General features: G+C 40.5%; 1 protein-coding gene across 4 annotated transcripts in view; it reads right to left on the bottom strand.

Annotated features, from left to right (window-relative positions):
• Window positions 1–428: 428 nt before the first annotated feature.
• The window catches only part of CLYBL (citramalyl-CoA lyase), a 165,035-nt gene continuing 143,455 nt past the window's right edge, over window positions 429–22,008 (bottom strand). For 2 of the 4 annotated variants that reach the window (XM_059839285.1, XM_059839288.1), the window contains 3 exons: window positions 21,554–21,721; window positions 16,366–16,490; window positions 429–1,078 (listed from right to left, as the gene is read on the bottom strand). In XM_059839285.1, coding sequence (XP_059695268.1) covers window positions 983–1,078; window positions 16,366–16,490; window positions 21,554–21,721 — 389 coding nt within the window. In that variant the 3' untranslated portion in view covers window positions 429–982. The remainder of the gene's footprint in view (window positions 1,079–16,365; window positions 16,491–21,553; window positions 21,722–22,008) is intronic. The other 2 variants (XM_059839286.1, XM_059839287.1) reach the window with 2 other exon arrangements.

Raw genomic sequence — 22,008 nt, 5'->3', positions numbered from 1 at the left:
GCTCATGATTTAATGAGGAACAGAAACAAAATCTCTGATTGTTGGTGTTTCAAACTTCATTGGAGTCCTCTGGCAACCACAAGTTGATCCTCTGCAGCTTCAATACCCTTTAGCCCTCCATATAAGAGTACATGCTGAATAGAGGACAATGCCTGGTTGTTATGTTTATTTACCCTTACTACAAGCTGGGTTAACCTCTTCAAAACAGCTTTACTAAGCCCGTTAACCACACAGCCCACATGATCTGTAGCCGTATCCCTAATGTGATGTAAATCTGACTCGAGACCATATGCACAAGTTCTGCTGCATTGTGTCTCCAAAAACTACAAGTTTATTGCCGTCCAACCCTTCCCGGGCTGGACGCTTCCAGGAGGAAACTCTGAATAGAGACTGCTTAAAAAAAAGAGAAGAAAGTCAAGAGTCCTGCATTGTTGGAGCATTATTTTTAATGGCTGTTGCACATTTACAGAAGGGCAGTGTGGGGGGAAAGCAAAGCTCACACAGGGTAAAGATTTTCATTGCAGCTATTTCAACTGGTACGTAATTATTCGAGGCTTTCTCCTTTCTGCCAGGAGCTCTGCATCAGAGCAGGAAGAAGCACAGAAAGAAATAGAAACAATTGAATTAGTTTCCATCTGCTCTTTTAACAGAACTCGGGGCTCACGTTTTGCCTTTCTCCTTCAGTGAAGTCATACTCCCACATTTGGAGTAATTACTGTGATGTCACAGATTTGATGATGTAACTTCATTGCAGGCTATGAGTAGACCATGGGCCATGCAGGAGTGAGCAGTGGTTTGAGTTGGGAATAGTTTTAGTAATTAGCAATTTCAGCAAGCAAACTATGACAGATCTGCAAAATGGAAATGAATTTCTGTTTAAGCCTGACGTCTTTAATTTTACACCCCCCTTCCCTCCCCCCAAACTATTATAGTCATCTTTTAAAGCTACTGGGGCCCCATGGCGAGAGCTTCATTTACCAGCTCATTTTTTCTTGATGGCTGTGGCAAGTGTAACAATGTTCTGTGCCTGCTTCAGTAATGGCATGTCGATCATGCTCCCGCGGAAAGTAAATGCTCCCTGGAAAAGAGAGAATATGAACTTCCTGAGACACCTTTGGAAATTGTAGTTGGTGTGTCTCGCTCTTTACAAACACATCTGCTTGCCAAGAAATATCATCTCCCTCAGGAATCATGAAGAAGTTTTAGGAGGCAAACTCATTGAGACAGGGCAAGCGCATTTAAAAAAGAAGGGCAACAAGCTCTCCAAAGGGGAGGAAAAAAGAGAGAAAAAAGAGAAGCCCAGGGTGCAGCTGGCCTGTTTCAGCCTCTCTAGCTGGCAGACACTGAGGGCCAAGAGCAGTGAGGCCGTGTGTGCCAGCTGGGGAGGGGCTGGCAGTCACCACACCTGGGGGGCAGCTCTGTTCCCCACCTCCGGCATCACCATCCAGCATCCGTCCAGGGCTGTGCCACAGGGCAGCAGGGAAACTGCCTGCAGACAGAGGGCAAAGCCAGAAGTTTCCTTTGTCAGCAAACAGCAATGGGTATTTGTGGAGGTGGAGGGAAGTTTTCTTGACTCAGGGGTTTGCTGAGGTTGTGCTGCTGCTACTGCACCCCTCCATTAGGTCTGCAGTGCTAAAGATAGGCTGGGCCTGTGCTGAGAGCCAGGGACTGGGATGAAAGCTGAAATAACCAAGTGGGTGGCACAATAATATTTTCCAAATCTCCTTTGGAGCCAAGGCAAAGCCCACCTGAGCACCACATATGGGGAATTTCCCCAATGGATGCAGAGCTACTCTGTGTGCCCCAGCAGTGCCAATCTGAGAGTCAGGATAGGTGTCAAAAGTCACTCTGTATTCCTAAGGATTTTTTTTTGTTACCACAGTGACAAGTTTAAAACAATTAACTATGAATCATAGTTAAATTTTAAACAGAAGACATATGCTTTCGATAGAGCCAAACCTGACTTGTTCCTTTAGACACTTTAATCTCCACGAGTCTCTGAGGTAGGATTTGGAAGATAAAAACACTGCATTAAGACATGCTGAAGTTCAACAGACAGAAAAATAAAATCTTATTTGCAATTCTAACAGTAGTTTGACACATTTAAAAAAAAAAAAAAACAAACCCAAAAATACAAGTGCAAAAGTACAATCCCTTCCCTGAAGAACTCAGAGCTGAGCCCCAGCAGTGCATAGGGTGGCTCTGAGAAGCACTGCACACCCTTTTAATGTCCTGCTGCAATCCATATGGGATCACAGGCTGGCCTTGGGTTTGACAGTGAGCAAGGCTAACCAAGAGCAAGGTACAGTCCATAGCAGCACACGTGTCTGTGCACGAGCAGTGAGAGAAATGCATAGGAGAACAAACCTTTTTCTGGTTTTCATTTGAGGCTTGGTAATTATTAAATAGAGGACTCCAAGTAAAGCAAGTAAAGTGAAAATATAACCCATTTACAAAAATATTTAGGAAATGTGTCTCTCCAGTGGCATATCTAGCTAAACTGAAGCAGTATTAATTCAATACTAAATCATGTTCTGGAATAATTAAGACAAAAATCCACCTTAAATAGTAATCTAACACAAATCAATATTCTTGCATGTAAGAGCAGGCTGCATTAAAGCCATTGAAAACATAACTGTAAAAACGATTATTTTATTCAAAGTAGGTTTTCCTACTATAATTTGCAGTATTTCAGGTAGGTTTGGAGAATGGTACTGACAGATACTCTAGGGTTGGTGCTTCAAGTTGAATTTTTTTGTGTACTGAGCAAACAATCAATCCTACTGTACCCCAACACCCACATCAATATTATTATTATTACCACTATTAATAATATACCACTTCTAATTATAGTTACATCTCTGTAGATTTCAATTATACTTTTAAAACTTTGAAGAAAAGCAGTCTCAAACTATCAAATGTATTAACTGTTGTGAAAAACATTAGGAACTAAGTAAACATTTTGTGACATAGGACTTATTTGAAATAATTCAGGTCTGTGCAGTGATCACAAACTGCAAGGTACATTTTTTTTTTAACTGTAAGAAAAACATTATTTACTTGTCTTTTTTTTTCCTGTAGGCATTCAGTAACAGCTAATTCAGTAACAAAATAGAGTAAAGATAATTCAGTAACAGCTATTGCTTACAGAAGAAATTTGCATGTGGGATGACAGTCATAAGTAGAAATATGTTGAAGCATCAAATAATCCTTCCTAGTTCTGTGAAAGGCTGACTTAGGAGTACAACTATCCTAAGTACCTGTGATGGTTTGCAGAAAGAGATGGGTGCCTTGCATTGTCAGTTCTGATCTCTGGTGGTCCAAACCATGGCTGGGAAGGTCTCAACCCTTCCACTGGCTGGATACAGAATGATCCAAAGTCAGATTCCCCTGCAGGTACCTAAATGGTACCATGATGAATCTGGGCCAGAAGGTCTTCTTTATAAAGCAAGAGTTAATTAAACACCATGCTTGTCCTCTCTTCATTAAAGTAATATGTTTAAAAGGAAAATAGGATAATGGTGTGTACATGGACACACAAACACTGAGCCACGTGAGAAACACAGTACAGTTCCTGCTTGTCAGTGTGCAGCTGTACTGCGGGTTGCTAGGAATTTGAATTCTTGAAGGAAAAAAATGCCTTTTTTTTTCCCTAACAGCAAAGGGTAACATGAAGTTGGCTTCTTTGCCTGTTCACTCTGAGGCTTATTTTCCCCCTGCTAATTTGCAGTGTTGAGCTAAAGTCTAGAAAAAGAAACTAATTTTAATGCCATTGAATATACCCTATTCACTGACTCTCTTTGCACCCACAGGTTTCAACAGATAGGAAATACCAGTAATTACAGCTTTGTCCCCATGCTCTCTTTTCCAATTCTGCTAGACGAAATTTGCCTCTAGCATTCTTTTGATTTTCTCTCACATGAATATAAAGAAAACAAGACTTTCTATAAACACCATTAGCTTTGATAGCATTAATCTGGGGATTAATTTAGCCATAGATCTAAATTTTGGTTTTGGCTAATTTTCTCAACAATCTCACACTTCCAGTCTGTACTTAGATTTCCAGTAGTTCTGCTATGGGACCAAGGGCCTGCTCTTGAGGAAGCTTGCAGCATGAACAGGAACAATGGCAGGTGGGTAAGGCAAGGCTGGGATTTACATCCATCGCATTTGGTTCTTGCTCACCATGCAATCATATAAATCATTCAGAGGGAGCCTTGGGAAGAGACAGGCCCTCCAGGTAGCGGCTGATGGAGAAGTGGGGAGGAGGAGCATGCAGGAGGCAGAGCTGCAGATGGTGGGCACATCTTCGGCGTGGCAATACCTGGATGCAAATAACTCAGCTGGGATGAGAAGGGGGGAACGGAAGACAACTGTGGCACTCACCAGACAGCAGTCTCAAGTGCAGCCCTACTGAGGAATGGGCAGATCTGTGAGCTAAAATCAGATTTGTGTGCCCTTGTTTAAAGTGATACAGCACAGATTCTGCTGTGCCTATTCAGTGCCATCCTTCATGCAGAGAACGTGCTGAAGGCAAAGGCCTATAAGAAATAGGGTGACTTTGGTCTGCAGTGTATGGGAGCTGTAAGGGCACTTTGGCTGGTCCACACTGCACAGCTGTGAAGGCAGCACAACACAGCAGAAGGGTTTGTAAATACAAAATGTCTGTGCTTCCTCAGCCTGATGGCTCTACAGCTTGGCCAGGGCTGACTACCAAGGAGGAATCAAGGAAGAAAGTGAATGGGCAGCGTTCCCTGTTTGGGTCATCATTCAGGCTACCTAAAAGTCCTTCCCAACTGAGTGACAAGCAAGGAAAGAATCAAGGTTTTTCCTTCTGGCATGAAGTATTATTCACAGTGACATTTAATGATCTATTAGGACAGTAGTAACATTTTTGAAAAATAACAGCAGTTTATGCAAGATGCAGGCCAAGCTGAATAAGACCTTAACAGCTCTACTTCAAATGTCAGTATATCCTAAAGTGCTGTAAGGATGGGAAAAAGAAGACTTAGCAAATATAGAAAACAACTGTAAGTGAATTAAAATTATAGACAGCTGTTAGTGGCTTTTTGTTGGTGGTGCTGTTTGTTTTTTTTTTTTTTTTCCTCTCAGAGGTAATGGTAAACGATAGTCTTGGAAAAATGGAAATTGACAATGGTCAGCTCCAAGTGATGCAAGGATCCAGCCTACAGGCAAGAGAAGTCATAAGGCATAGTTGACAGAGAACAGTCATTTTCATAGGTCAGGATATGAAGATACAGGCTCATGATAAAGATACAGGCAAGACGAGCCATAAGGCATAGCTGACAGAGAACAGTCATTTTCACAGGTCAGGACATGAAGATACAGGCTCATGATAAAGGAGAGCAAATCAGTTGTGCAATAAGAATAACAAATGCAACAAATTTCCAAGTGATTGTGGAGACACTGAAGAGATGCAGAACCAAACTTTGTAGCACACAAGTCTGGCAGATTTTATGCTTGTATCATATGAACTTCCTTTTAGATAAATGCAGCCACTCCAGCACGGCTCAGACCTAGCAAAGTTCAACATGTAATTGGGGGTTCCTCTTTGACAATTTAGAATACAACCCTGGCTGCATGTTGCCATGAATCTTGAAGATGGCTCTTGTTATCTATATGTCATCTTGTCATCTATGTGTCGTCCTTAAAGATCTCCTTTGGCTATAAGAAATGACATGTAACAAGTCACAGAAAGAGTCTCAACGTTGGTCTGTCATTTGCCATGCAGAAGATGAACACATTAATGCAGTGTTTCCTAGAACACGAAGACCTCCTCTTTTTTGTGTGTGTCTCTCCTGTATTCGGGAACATTTACCTTGTGAAACTTTTGGGAGTAGTTAAGAGCTTGGAAAATCTGTAAGACCACTTCATAACCAGAGTAATGCTGGTTTTCACCATCATTGAAGTTACAGGATTCAGGGTCCATTATTTCAGTGTTGTCTGGGGATCAGTATTCTCTAGTGGAACCAGGAGAGGGGAAGAAATTATACAGGTGCTAGTGTTTACCATGGGTATAATGGGATTGTGTTAAATGTGGAACTGTGTTGACTTTGACTCCACAGGGGATGGACAGGATAAGATCAGGGCATGTAAAGTTTTGTACTTCTTCATCTGTACCAAAATCTTTTTATATGATACGCAATATTACACAGGGTTTTACTCTCACCGTATTTTATTTTTTTATGTACTGCTGAATTAAGGAGAGAAATAAGCAGGGTAAAACTATCATGATACAGAACATTCAAAGCATCTCTTACTAATGTGACACAATTATCTCTGAGTTGTGTATGGAAGTACTTGAGTTAATTAAAGTCAAACAATAATTGTTCTGGGACATGTGGGACAGTGATGAGAGAAGCTAGTCCCCTTTGGCTGGCAATACAGAAGAATTAGATGCACTCTTGCACGTGCCAATGCTTGCAGCCTTTTCCTCAGCATTTGCTCTATCTGTGGTTACCTGTGCCTCTAACCACATCCATCCCAATGACTGCAATGAGCTCACTAAGAGGGTTACTGCAGACCCTCAGTTCCTAGACCACTGTAATCTATTAATCACCTGCATTGGTACTGAATATGAAGATTGTATGCAAAATATCTATGAAAATAAGAAAGAATGTAAATTTTGAAGTACCAAATAACTCCTGTAAATTCCAAAATGTCTACTGGCTCCCTGTCTGTTGGCAGATGGGACTCCAAGCACAAGCATCAGTTTTGACGTCTCTGTGCTCTCTTTTTGGAACCACTGCTGTGGTTCCACTCAATCATTGTCCAGCCTTTGCTGATAAACCTTTGATTTGATGCCTTGATCTCATCATACATGTAGCCAACAACTTTAACTCCCATGTGACAGTTGCCAGGATTTTCTCAAAGATATTTATATAGGTTACATTAGGATCGTGGCTTGTCCACAGCAGAAAGAAAAACCCAATTGTCCTGCAGCAGATAAAAGAATGTAACTAATAGTGCTAGGTTGATTTGTTGTGTGTGTCCATACATGGGCTGACCCAGGTCACTGTGTGAAGACAGCTGACTCTTTCAAAGGCAGCTTACTCTGGGAATCTAGTCAGGGTACTTAGGTGGCAGGCTTGCAGGTGCTAGGGGGTCCTGGGAGTAGGTAAGGCTTTGGCATGGGGGACACTCTGCATAGTTAAGCCAGTGAAAAAAAAAAGGAAAAGCAAGACAAGATAATGTGCCAGGAAACTGCAATATGGACAAGAAATCACCTGCTGCTGAATTTTGAATTAAGTATGGGTCTAAAATAGGGATTATGTGATGCTTATGAAATTGCCCCAAACCCCTCTTTCACTACTCAGGGGACTACTGACTGTATGACAGTCTCACAAGTGAGGGGAGGTCCTCGGACTGAACTCCGCTGTCACACAGTTAGAAATAGTGCCCCACTGGGGGCTGGGGCACTGGGCTTTTTCCAAATAGTTTTCTCAACACTTTTGTAATACTTTCCTTTGCAGACCACATCCTTGCAGAGTGTGTGGCAGTTATGGTTATCCCCTTGTCCTACTGGGCTGTCTTTGGAGGGGATGTGCACCCAGGACATGGGGGAAATGGGCATAAGGGAACCAACAAGCCAGACACCCTTCTCTCCTCCACCCCCTTCATCATTAGGAGATGTCGTGAGTCCAACAGAGCTCCCACATTGCTCTGGCAACACGGGCCAGAGGCTGGTGTGAATAGAGCCTTTGTGTAAAAAGCAATTATGTAAGTGCCCTTCCAGCCCCGGTGACCTGTGTCGGCACTCGCGGGCAGATGCCAGGCTTAATGGAAATGAGCAGAAGGGGTGATGCCAGCGGGCCAGGGCAAACCTTGTGTACCTCCTAACCCATACAGACAAACGGCCTCAAGTCCACAGACACAAGAAATCTTTGATCCACAGTTATCTGAGAGACATGAGTTCCTCCCATGGTAGTTCAGTGTCTCGCACACTTCTGAAACCCAAAGGTCTAGTTATGACTCTTTGGAGACACCAAAGATGCAAGGAATAAACGCGCTAAAATCTGCTTGGGTCTGAGAACATTGCCTCTAATCCTGTACAATATGAGCTGTTATAAGGCAATGAGAGTTTTGTGTTCTGCAAGCAGGGCAGATTTGGTCTTCTGAGGAGGGAAGGGAGCAGGTGGATGGCAAAGGCTCCCCCTAAAAAGCATGGCATTCATGAAGATAATTCCCCTGGGATTAATGAAAACACACGTTGTTTAAGTGACTTCCTGCAGAGGAAATTTGGAAGTCTTTGCTTTGGGGCTTAAAAAGAACGCTTGGATTTGCTTACAGGTAATGAACAAAGGAGAAGAGGAGCCTGGTCACAGCAAATGGCGTTGGGTCTGTGCCTGGGGGAGGAGTGATTATCCTCAGTACAAAGGAATGATTTCTCTTGAAACAGAAGGTTGAGACCATATTTTTGGGGAAGTCAAGAGCTAACAGCTGTGATGGTGCTGAATGCAGGTTTAATTAATTTTTTTTCTTCTGCAAGTTGCAGCCAAAGAGCTGTCATAAAGAGCTGGGTCATGATTCTACCTTCTCATAATGAACTTCCAAAGGTTAGTGAGCTGCTAGGAGGTGTTCAGTGAAATCTGGGTCAACTGAGAGTGTGTTCCAGACTGCGACAAGATAATGCCTCTCTCTCTTCTCTGCTCAGGCCTGTCCTGCCTTCAGAGCAGGCTCACACATAACTCTGGCTTTCTTTAAGTGTCTTTGCAGTGGGTAGAAATGCCCAAAAAACCAGTGCAGTCACATATGACAAACTGAAGACTTCACAGGCAGTGAGCTGTATGGACAAAGCTTTTTGGGCCACATATTTCCACAGTCTCTCCTCTGGACCTTTTCACATTCACCTCTTTTCTTTAACAACATTATGGGTGGAAAGAAACTTGCACACGAAATCTTTGTGAAAAGAAGTGATCCCTGAAAAGGTCTGTCAAAGATATTTTCTTGGCAAGAGGAGATGCTCAGTGGGTCTCTGATCTGTTGAAGTGTGCATAGGGAGGGAATTCTGCAAAGTATCACCATCATTAAGTTTCTGTAGCCTTTTTGCTGATATGTAGAAAACATTAGAAATCGCTACCTTTTGTTTCTTTTTGCCAGTGTAATCTTCCACTGGAGTAGAAGTAGTCAGTGAGTTCAGAGGATAAATCAGTTTGTAAAGCCAGAAGCAGGCCTGTTTGTTTGAGATAGGCTTCTGCCTCTAGGAGCAGATGGAAGGACACAAAAGGTCAAGAAAGAAAGAGCAACAACCACATGAAATAGACATTGATTTTTGCCTCAAATAACTCCTGAGCAGCAGTGCAAGAACTCTGACAGAAGAAACCCTTTCTAAAGCTCAACAGGTAGAAAGGACTTTGTGATCCTTCAAGTCCACAGTGGGGCAGGAAAGATGAAGAACAAGGACCTACAAGGTCCTTCATTTCTTCTCCACCTGGCAGTACTGTTTCCAGCCCATGTACAAGGGTTTTGCCCTGCTGTGTGAGCCAGACAAGATGTTTTTCCATCTTACATCCCCCAAGCTCCCTGAACCACCAGGGACAGCCCTTTCAGCTGGGATGGGCCTGGGGATGCTGCTTGGTCCAGTGCCAGAAACTCCACAGGCCACCAAAGTCTCTCCCTCTGCCTGAGCAAAAAATCTATTTAAGATCCCTGAATGAAAGGCAGATAGGAGGGTTTTTATTGCTGTCTTTGCATTTTCTCTCGTTACCTTCTTATTGTGGTTGCTGCCTTCCTATGTGCTCCTCTAGAGCAGGAAGGAAAAAAAAACTAAAGAAGCGGAGGAAAGTTCTAGAAATCAGGAATATTCTCCACTGGTTTTCATTCTCTGCCTTATACTGTACTGGGAACGGAAGAATCCTAGAGAGCACACTTGCTGCTGCCAAGCAAATCTTTATTTTATAGCACAAAAGCAGCTTCCTGGACAAACAGCCTATCCAACCATGCATTTTTCCTCCCTAGTGAGCACCATGGTTATTATATGGAAAAGTGAAAAGTAACTGATATTAAGACTTTAGGATCCTCAGATGACCTTCATTTAATAATTTGGAATTAACCTGAGGTCTATAGTCATGGAAGCAGTTTGTTAAATATAAACTAGAAAATGCAATCTGAAAGTAAATGACTACAGGACACACAGACAGCATTTGATACTGAAGGGAAAGGTAGCTGTAAAATACAATGGAGTTGAGGAAAATAATAATAGTGAGGCTACTTCTGCCAACAAGCATGGAATTGCCCATATTTTTGTATTCTGTGTTTTTTCTAATTTCAGATTCATTTTCTGAATAGGATTGAGCAGCCATTTTTTACTGTGATTCTCTATTTTGAACCGACAGAGCTTTTGCAGACAGCCACTCCAGGTCCCTGAAAAAGCTGGCTAGCACAGAGAGGAGTGAAAAGGCAGCAAGACTGCTGCTACTTAAATTAACTGAAACAATATTTTGGCCGTACAGGCTTCTGAATTCCCTCAGTAAGGCTTAAAAAGAGCCATCTGGTCAGAACATTACCTCTCTAGTTAGAGCCTGCTTTGGAAATTGAAATAAGGCTCATGAGCACTTGTTAATGCTTTTTAAACAGGGATTTTGGAGGTGAGTAGTTGCCTTGCTGTGTTGCTTGGTGCAGAGCAGGTTTTGGCACGATGGTGGGCAGGTGTCTGCAGTGTTGGGTGTCTTCCCAATCCATGCTCATAGCAAAGCAGTGCCTGCACTGGGAATGTACCGACGCAGCTCACCGTGCATTTACCTCCTTGAGCTGGCAAGGATGGAGGAGTAGTGCCTTGCTGGGGAGGAGCCCAGAGAGCTACCACCCTCTGCAGGGCCTGTGTCCCCTGGGACAGGAGCAGCTGTCCCCTCCAGGGGCTACCTCCAGGTGGAAAGGCTATGGAGGCGCACAGATCCATCCTGCCCCCGGCTGATGGCGAAACTTCTCCCAGCGGGAAATAGCAACATGCCATCCGAGTCCTTCTCCCTCTGTGTTTTGGACACAGGTCTTTAATGAGTGGAGGAAAACAGATTAAGGGGCAACTGAATGCCTGCTGGGGAGTGGAAAGGGCGGAAGCTGGCAAGAAAATGTTTTTGTATGAGTTTCTGCCCTGCTTAGAAGCTTTTGCAGCCCCGTGTAGTAAAATCTGTCTCCTTTTCTCCCCACCTGGCATAACTCCCTCAGGACTGATTGCACCAATGTAGGAACCAGTATAGCACAAGCAATTAGCTAATACAGCCCCTTCTGCTCTATCGTAGAGGTTCAAAATCCATCCCAGATGGATCTTTCTAAGAGAAAAGCCTTCAACCATGACACAAAACACATTTATAAAGCATTTTTCAAATACTAAAAGTGTATAGTGAAATTTTGAGTGCTAATATGAGCTCTCTTGATCTCATTTTTGACGTTAAAATTTCATTTGGCCCCTTTTTAAAGACAAACAACAGAACCATGGCCCATGGCTAGCCCCACTAGCGCTCTTCATCTTTGCATAGAGATGCACCTGAGCCTAGACTTCTTAAGGCTGGTGCTCCTTAAATTTATCACAAATTCCTGAATCCCTCAGTCTGCAGTGAAAGGAATACACATTGTCTAATTAGCATAAAGGACAGCACATGCCCTGTGCTCTCCAAGGGAGGGCTGACAGTCCTGCAGCCCTGCACACACAGAGGTACCCTGTGCTGCCGCTGCCGCCCTGGAATGGGATCCTGCTTGGCTGGTGGCACCTCAAAACTCAGCAGTTTGTCCTGGGCAAGGGGAGTGGGGGCCTGGGCTGCTCCCTCACTCCTAGCTCTACATTAAGCCTGAGATATAATGCCCTGTGAGGTGCAATATAATCCCTAGGGATTGATGGGGTTTGATACAGCCCCATGCCAGAGGGATGATCCCGTGCATCCCTTCCAAGAGGCATCCCTTGGACGTGGTCCCACTTTTCTAGCAAGCACGGGCTGGATTGAGAAAGGGTAGATCCCACTTGGCTGGGGAGCCCTCCTGGGGTCAATGGCACAGCCAGGAGAGGGAAGAAATTCAGGACAGACCTCCCTGTAAGGCGGTGGGAGCTGGAGCTGGCCGAAACACGAGGGCGCATCGTCTCTAAGATACAGTGGCTTGGGGTAGCTTTTCCTAAACAAAGAGCATTATAAGAGAGCCACTGCTGGAAATTTCCATTCCTTTGTTGGGTTGATGCTGTGTAAATAAATGCATTCCTAAGATTTTTCATAATCCTGGAAAGGGCTGTAAATGAAACTGTATAGTTTGCCCAGTCACTGGAGTTCATATATATTATTCCTCAGCTGCTGGGAACATGATATACAATGACACAGAATATAATGCAAAAAACATATGCTAAAGGTCTTCTTAGAAGCAGTCTGTGCATTTGTATGTGGCATGTACAAATATTGATTTTGATTTGCTCTATGGGATTTAAATATTCAACCCATATTGCAACTTGGATTTGTGATATACCTACCTTAACTCCAAATAATCCTTACCTGACAAGTGACCTTAGCAGCAGCATTCAGTTATTGCCTAGTTTCATATGTGGGTGCTTTGAAAGCACTTGTAAATTAGTATGTGAGATAAATGTGTAATCAACCTTTTACTTTATTCTTCTGCTTTTCCTTATATTTGAATTTTATTTAAAAGTAAGGCAATTTGGGAAGATTCAATTTCAATAATGATATTGTGCCTGAATATTTGCACATTGAATGGCTTAAAAATGCATTTTCAATGTATTACATTTTTGTCATATATAAACACTAACTACTTATAGAAGAGATACAGTCCTGTATCCAGTGTACTGGTAATATAAACTCAGGAGTTACCTAAATAATAAAGACTATTATGTCCGCATTGTTAGAAATCAGATATTTTCCTTAAAATAGGCTAGTAACTTCTCCCACTAACTCTACTCCCTCAGATTAAGTTTATCTGTATTTATAGGATCACTTCCCTGTTTAATGTAGTACAAATGCTTTAGAAATTTCTAACAGAAACTGTCCTTTAGATCACTGGAATTATGTTTATCACTCTTCTTTTTTATTTTTGAGCACACTGACATCTATCTTATATTTAGACTTTCTAACAGCTATACCTGCTTTCTTTAGGATGAATACTTTAATTTTGAAAAACATATCCCTTAGTAATGCAGTTCTACTGGAAAAATATTGAAATGACCTGGAAAGAACACTTTTCTTTTTAAGCACTTTTCAGTTTTAGATCTCAAAGTTTTAGACAAAAGAGAACACTTAATAAATAGTTGAATAAAATACAAAATGTACTTTTTCAACATCACTTTCTACTTGTCCAAAATACAACATTACCGTTTATTTCCTGGACATGCCATTTTTTTAGTCAGATTAGAAATGTAAAAAACAGCCCCACAAGCAAAACAACCTAGAAACCAAATCAAAGCAACCCCTCAAACAGGACTATCTCCATAAGGCAAGCCCAAATACTCCTGGCTAGCTGGTTAGCTCTCTAATTTCCTTCTGTTTGGACACTGCCACAGCATCTCTAGTTCCACAGTGCTCATCTGAGATCCTAATTTTTCCTGACCTCAGTACTCACATTTGGGGGCTACTATGTCAGAGCTTTTCAGCATCCAGGATGAAGTAGCCTGGTTCAGCTTTCTTTCAAAAGAAGATTATTATGGTAATTGTAGGTCTCAAATCAGAATAGATTATAAAAGCTTATTACTGTATTTTAATGTAAAATATTGTTAACCAAGGGCATTAAACTTTAAACCAAATTAATAGCAAACTATGATCCCAGAGACTGCAGACCAGTAACTTATCTACCACACAAACAGCCGCACAAATCCCTCACATTTATTTTTTCCAGGCTTTCAACTTTGATTAATAACATGGTAAAACCATGCAAGTCTCAACCATATTAACCACAGCTATATTTTTAGTCCTACTGACACGAACACTTTAATATAATAAAAGGGAAAGGAAAACAGAAGAGGTGTTTCATTAGGACACGAGGATTACTGAAACCGCTGTGTGGAGCATTTGCCAGGAGGTGGTAGGGGAAGAGTTATTACTCACATTTTAGCATGTCGTTAGGATGTGGAGAGAGAGGATCCCTCTGTGAGATATGTTTGCTTTGGAAAAAAAATTAAGTAATCAGACTGTCCAAGCTCTTCTTACTGACACAGTCATAACAGCAAATTAGAAACTCAGTTAATGAGTTTCCAGCATTACATGGAAAGCTATTTTTCCAATTTTGTTATAAAATTCAGTAATACGACAGTGCTACGAGATCCAGAAGTTCACATATTAACCTGCCAGTCCTTTTTTATTGATAGACGGCTACATGCAAAAAATATATGAAGCATGCAGCCTGGTTGGTTAAAAAAATAGCCTGCACCACAAACCCCCAGCAAATTTGCTCTTGCAGCTGATTACAGAAGCTTATAATATATTTTAAAAACATTAATGAAGATGAAAAAAATTTCCCCAAAACCAAATAAACCCCCCCGGGAATGGGTGACATAAACAAAACCCTCAGCATTATGTCAGAAAAAGAGCAGTTTCAAAATAAATTTAAAGACTAACGCTAACGCTTGCCTAACATTAAATTATTTAATATTTAACATGTTTGGCTTAATGATTCTGTGATACTGGGACTAGAGTTAAATTTGCTCCAGTCTCCTAGCTGAGTGCTCGTATGACAGAGGTGTTCCTTAGATGAGTTTCTGACACTGAATTCAGCTGAATGAATAGTATTAAGCACATCATAAAAAATATTTGGCTGAGTAAGTAGTTTGACTTTTTTTCTTGCTGCATGTACCTGCCTACACATTTCACCAGCAGTATGTTTGTAACGATGCTTTTTGTGAGGGAGCCAAGCCTTGCAAATAGGAATAATGGGTGAAACCAGTCACGTATTTTTTTATTTCTATATTGTTTGCAAGAAGAGAGCTACATTTCAAAATTGAGGTGGAGAGAACAAAGAGATCCAGGCATACAGCATCCTAATAGGGACCCTGAAATCTCTGCTCTGGACAGCACCCAAAGAGCATAGTCATGGCTGTGCTGGAAACAGCCAGGTACCACAAAGGGCATGCAATAGCCCAGCAATGAGAAGGGCAGAGCAATAGCAAATACCTTGTCACACTCTAACTCCAAGAAGAAAGCATAGTATCTGTTTTGACCTTTGCAGCATTTTTAATGCACAACATCCATAGGATCAGGAATGCAGGGGAACAGGAAAGGCAGACATCCCAATTTTTTCTAATCCGCTAGAAAGTGGAAAAATGTTCAGAAAACATTTATATGGCACCAGTGAAATGAGACCCTATGCACAGTCTTTTAGGTGAACTTCTCAACCGGAGGGATTTGTCTCCTTCTTGAATGCCACACAAGCACGTGTGAACCATTCCCAGTCATCTGCACTCCCCATTCTGACACTGGGACTTTCCTTTTTAACTAGCCCAGGCTTGGCTAAGACTAAGATAAACATGTTTGGCTGCAACTTTTTTTTTTTTTTTCTTTCAAAAAGAGGCAAACTGGATTATAGCAAATAACCTTTAAGATAATTAACTGACAATGCCGCAACTAGCATAAAATCTTCCTTCAGGCGACCCCTAATTTAAGTATTACTGGCACAAAGTGGAGACAGATTGTGCATCACCACCGCAATATTTACATAGCAGAAACCCACAGAGCAGGAAACGTGAGACTCAATGATGCACTAAATTAGGAACAATCATATTCTAGCGTTAATTTGCTTTCTCCTCTATCCAAAATTCAGGTCCAGCAATTGGTACAAATGCACATAAAACATCCCCATTTTTAATGATTAAGAACGACAATCTGCAAGCAGTATCACTCAAAAGTACATTCAATTACTAGTGGGCATGTTTGAGGGATCAAACCCCCAAAAGTGAAACCAGTCTACCAATGCAGAGATTTTTTTTTTTAGAAACCAAAGGCTTCCTAATGCATTTATTTCTTTCTATAAATGATGTCTGTGCAAGCAGTCTGAGTCCTCTGCCAGGCTACCTGACTTTTGGTTGCAAATATTTTCCTCAGACAGTAACACTGTGATTATGCAGTGTAATGGAGAAGCAGCTTCAATTCTCCGATGCTGTAGATACTTGCAGGTACTCAAAAGGCTGCATAATCAAAGAATTAAACTTAAAATGGGGAGGAAGGAAAAAGATAGCCATTCTATTTCTAACTATATTGGGAAGTGATACATTTATAATTCCACTATCCAGAGACAGATTTCACAAGCAATACTCTCAGTTACAGCACTTCGTAAGATAAAAGCAAAGAGCCATCACCAACCTTTCCAATAGAATCTTAAATATTATTCAAATTTGGTTCCATTATGGCATATTAACAAAATATTTACCTTGCCTAATCGCTGATGTTCTTCAAAAGCAGAAATCAGTTCTTGTGCCCACTTTATTTTTTCAGGGCTCGGAGAGAACTGTTCCTGGACAACAGCAATTTGGTTGGGGTGAATCACCTGCTTACCTACAAAGAAGATTAATAACACCAGAATCATGCATCGACAAACAGATGTTCAAGCAAAATGTTCCAACCACTTGAGGCTCTCATATGCCTTGCAGACTTTCTTGCTCTCTAACTAATTATTTTACTTGGTTTATTTTATTTTTAAAACTGGAAAACAGGCAGATAGCTTTTTGACAGATTATTTTAATAGTAAGAATACCTTGTGCTATGCTTGCATTCAGTATAGTTTGAAAGAAGCCACAATTCTTTCCCCTCCCTCCCCATTTTGATCCATACATCTTCCCTCAGTCATTTTAGGTGCAATTGTTTGTCTTGGGCAGTCAAAAACAATTCAGTATAACGCATCTCTGAATTTGACTCTGTAAATAACAACTCCAGCCACTCTTAAATAAGTTGTGTTAAAGTGTGTTCAGAAAATGAAATCTGAAGAAGATGGCTAGAGATCAGTAGGGCTGAAAAGTTACCAGCACCCTAAGAATAATTTTCTATATTGTCAGTTTTGGCTTAGCATCATATAATCCCCAATGATGTTTAAACTGTTGTTGCTGCAATTATTGGTAGTTGCAGGTAGGCTGCAATATTTATTTAGTCACTGGTGTAGCAAACAGCCACCAGCAGTGCCCTGAGGCTTGATGAAACAGTTTTTTTAATCCTTTCTTGTATAAACATAAGTTAAGAAAATAAAAATAGATGTTGTCTTTTTCACTAGAGATTTTCAAACGTGAATAGACAGCCACATAATCCCTTTTAATCTGTGATTGAATTTAGCTACCTTAAAACAAATACATGTCTAATTTGTTTGACACTTTAAAAAGTGCAGCGTTTGACGTTATTAGTTCGTTTCTATGGGAATTTCACAGACCGGTGGGATTTCTGTGGTTTGCTTTTAAGGTGCACTAATAAAGGGAGGCTACCGTAACTCCCAGCTTCCTTCGGAAGAGACGACACTCCTCGGTGCCAGATAACAAAACTAGTGAGAGGGGTGAGCCTGATCCTGCAAAGCTGCCAGCGAGTGAGCAGTGCCCTGCAGACCGAGGGTCCCACAGCCCCGCCGCCGCCGCAGCCTCTTGTGCCAGCGAGATTTTTGCACTTTGCCAGGACGAGTTGGAAGTGTCAGGACCCAAGGAGGTTCCCTGCACAACGGGGTCTGCTCCCGGGTTCTTACTGCCATTAAGCCAGCTGTACTTTAGGAATCAGCCCATCACTGCATCTGAGAAGTCTCACGCCTGAGCGCAGGAATGCACCTATTTTCCCTGAAATAACCACTGCAAAAATCCCTGGATTACTTTCATCAGGCTGCAGTGGGTCTGAGTGATAACCTGGAGTACAAAGAAACTCTGCTTAATTCTATGAGCAAAGAAATAGTAGTGCTTTAGTGTTGCTATGTTCCTCTGCTAAAATGCCATAAGTAGCTCAATTTTATTTATTCTTGAACAACGTTTAGTTAATGATTTTACAGACATGCAAATATTAGCTTGAAATTTTAATATCACAACTAGTTTTAAAATACCTTAAATATAGGTAAAAATTTAAACCCCATTAAGAACCATAATTTTTGAAAGAAATTACACAAATAATTTTTTTTAAACTAACGTGTTTTATCTTAAGTCGACTCAGAGGTTTTTTAGTAATTTTAATAAAATGCCATAATTAATAAGCTGCTGATTTTCCTTATTTATAATACAACAAATTCTCCATAGCTAAACCATTAATTCCAAAACTGAAGTGTGTACAATAATTTCTTTAAAAATCCTAAGGAGCTTAACTTTTTGAAAAAAATGTTGAGTATATTTTAAATTATATTTGTAGTCAACCTCTAATTATAAGAAAATAAAAATTTGTGTTCAAAATACACACATATGACTTTTTAAAAGCATAAAGATTTCTGTAAAAAGACGTACTTTTAATAAAGATATCTATAGTAGTAAACTATGCCTTTAATCATTAAAACATTACTGAACAATTAAGCGAGAATATAATCTAACTTTTGATTTATAGCACTCTGTTGATTTTGGTCACAGACTACTAATCCAAATAACTGTATTACAGACATAATGCCATGCAGGAACAAAGTAAATATTTTAAACAGAATTGTTGTTATTGACAAGTTACTGAGAGAGTGCAAAATTGGAAGACATTAAAATTTATGACCACGAAATCCTTTTTACAGTACCACTTGATATATAGTGTTTTAAATCAATACTTGTCAAGTCTTTTAAGTAACTGTATGATGGTGTCATTTTAGTTTTCTACAAAAGACTGAAAAGGAGAGGACACCTAGACTGTTTTGTATTTATATCTGCTCTCTCAGCATGTAGCACAGGACTTTTTATAATGACTAAGTCAGCTGTTAAAGCTTATGGCAAGGTTTACCTAATTTTTTACACACACATTCCTAAAACCTATGCCCATTTATATAGGCAACACACTGATTTAAAGTCCACAGGAACCGGTAGTGTAAAACATCTCGATGGATGTCTATGGATATATGAATATATATATATTTAAAAATATAAATATAAAAGGACAATTAATTTGGCTGGATTATACATGAAAACATTTGATTTTATGTTTATACACTCAATGTAGGAAAATCAGGCTGATTTTAAGATAATTGGAAAAGAAAACTTGGCTGCAATAAGCAGTGAGGTTCGCAATAATATTTAAATACCTGGTAAATTCTTCATTATATTATTTTGCTTGTTTAATCTTGAGGGAAGCTATTTGATTACATTAAGGGCAATTTTATTGGCCTAATATGGGGACATCTAAGGACATGCAACTTAGCTAAATATTTTGAATTCGCATTGCTTTTGAGGGTGGTGAGTTCAGCCCTGTTCATGCGAATAAGTGAGTGTTCTCCAGCTATGAGAGCAGTTTGCAAGACTCAGTTAATTTCAGTTCTGTTGATTTCAATGATTTTGATTATTTATTTAAAAAGTAGCAGGGAGGGATCTTATATTTAAAAATTAGAGCAACTGCACATTTTGAATTAATTAGGTTGACATTTCAGTACTTTTACATTATCAGAGACTGTCAGTGGCAAATACAGTGTGCATACTTCTGCTCTATACAAGGTCATGGATTAAGCTAAAGCCCATTTGTAATTTTCTGTGATGAATGTGAAATTCTAATTTTCTGTGTGAATGTAAAATGTTTCACTTATATAGATTTGGAAAAAACATTTGCACAGTTTTGAAAAAATATGATTTTGCTATCAGTTTTGAAATTAGATTTTATTTCAATCAAAAAAAAGCAGGAAAGATTATAAAAATATTAGGTAAACTGAGAGCAAAAAGCTAAAGAACAAGTGAAACATTTTAGATTGACCTAAAATATTTTTTTCTTTTTTCAGAGGAAAAGGAAAAATACTGTTTTGTTTTATCTCAAACAGATTTTAATTCCCCCCCTCGTCCCCAAATCAGTAGAGTCAGTATTGCCCCACCTCTAATTACAGTTGGACTGATTGTCAGGTTGTTTCCTGAATTTTGGAAATATGTTGATGATAGCTGCAGAAAGGCAGAAGGCAAAGGGCAGGTGCAGTGCGAGCACCTCAATAAAATCTGTACTTTTCACAGACCCTTACTCCTTGTATGGAAAGGCAAGTATGACACATGCACAGCCAAGACAGAAAGTAATTTTACACCCTAAATTGCTGCTTGACCTTTTTAGTTGTCTTCTGTCTGGACTCTGTTCTAAGGTCAGGCAACTTCCACCATAAAGTCAGTGGAGTCCAAATCACCATCAGCATTGGTTATGCTGAACATTTCTAAATTTCCTAAACTAACAGCCTCAGTTAAGCATTTAAATGCGCATTGAGCGTTCAAAAAGAGTGCTATCAAAGGGTCTAGGCACCTGCAACTCCATCTTCTGTCAACAGGAGGTTCAGATGTTTATGTTTTATTCAAAAATGAAGCCTTTCCTTAAGCTAGGAAATATTGGTTGAGACTAGGTAGCCGTCAGCAGGTGCTACCATTCAGCAGCTCTATTATTTTCCCAACTTCAAAGGCAGCCGAGGGAAGGGTGGAAGTCCACACGGCCGTGGATAATGTAGCTGTGAGGAGCTAACCATTTCACCTCCAAAACAAGACTTGGGTTTGCAAATGTCAAAGCTCAACAGACAGTGAAGCAGAGCTTGTGCTGAAAAGCATTGATTGCTATTCTTTCACTGGCATGCCAAGGTCACTTAAAATTGCACTAATTTTTCTCTTTGGTGCTTTAAGATGTTATATACAGCTAACTGTAAAACCAGAGTTTGCTAGGTGGCATTGCTTGGACCCATGCTTTTGGTAACAGAAACCTAAGGGATGTACTGTTCTCATACGTGTATCCTGGATGGTGGTCAGAGAAAAATAATGTGGTGTTTGTCCTGTGTGTTAGAATTCTCTCATGCATGTGTCAAATGGCTGCTTTCTCTTGCAGCCCCCAGTCTTTGGTGGCTGCACTGTCCCAACGAGGTGTCTGAGTGACCTGGTACACCAATCACAGGGTAACAGGCTGTATTACAGAACTGTGGGGCAAGGAGTCTGCTGCTCTTGTTGTCTGCCAATACCCGTAGGTGTCACCAGCACTTACTAGGGAGAAAGCCAGGAGATGACAAACAAACCAAAGAAAACAATAAGGAAATAACTTTCCCCTAGCAGCTAGCATATGAGATTTACTTCTCAATTTTTTTGCCTAAAAAGTATTTTTTAACTGCTCCTGTTGTTCAAACAAAGAGAGGGCTCCAGTTGTGGAGGAGCTACTGCAGAGTACAGTATTGCCTTTCCCATGCTCTGGGAAGGGAGGAATCACTGCACAGCCTCTACCCCAAGTTCTCTTCAAAACCGGTCACACGCTTCATGGCATACGGTTTCAAAAAGCAGTCTGTGACTTTTCAGGCAAAATTTCCAGCCACAATTTTTAAGATAGTAATAAGCATAGAAGATCTTGATGTCAATGAGTTTTTCAATAAGTGCCCCGAAACGAAAATCAACTTATTTGTCTAAGTGACAGTAAACGTAGCAGCCTCTTTAAAACGAACAAGGTCCGCGCTCTTTTGAGCTATCGGCAGAAAGTCATACCAGTGAATCCCATGGAGGCGCCTTCCCTCGACTGCCTGCGGAGCCCATCTTCATCATGGAAATCAATGTAAACAAGGTCTATTGCTTGGAGGCCAAATGCCTTTGCTGTGACTATGATTTTTTGCCTGGCATATAGAATATCGTGAGTTTCCTTACTGCTTGTTGCACCTGAGAAAATAACGAGAACAAAGAAAAGCTGACGAGAGTGTTTTAAACCTTTCTGTTTTAATTATTTCTTATGTTAAAAAAAGGGGAAACTTTGAGATTATATTTAACTGATTTAGAAATTAGAAGAGGGGTGTAAGGCTATACTGTAGAGTCAAAATTATACTCTTCAAGGGAAAAAAGGAAAGACCTTTTAGCAAAAATAAAAAATTAAGTCCCTCTAAACACTAGCTTATAAATTCAGATTTTGATTTAGTTTAAATCAGGAGTTGAAAGCCTGAAGTCAGTGG

Source organism: Haemorhous mexicanus, chromosome 2 (genome assembly GCF_027477595.1).
Source record: "Haemorhous mexicanus isolate bHaeMex1 chromosome 2, bHaeMex1.pri, whole genome shotgun sequence".
NCBI lineage: Eukaryota > Metazoa > Chordata > Aves > Passeriformes > Fringillidae > Haemorhous > Haemorhous mexicanus.
The sequence above is the reverse complement of the archived record's forward strand: the minus strand, read 5'-3'. Positions and strand labels throughout refer to the sequence as shown.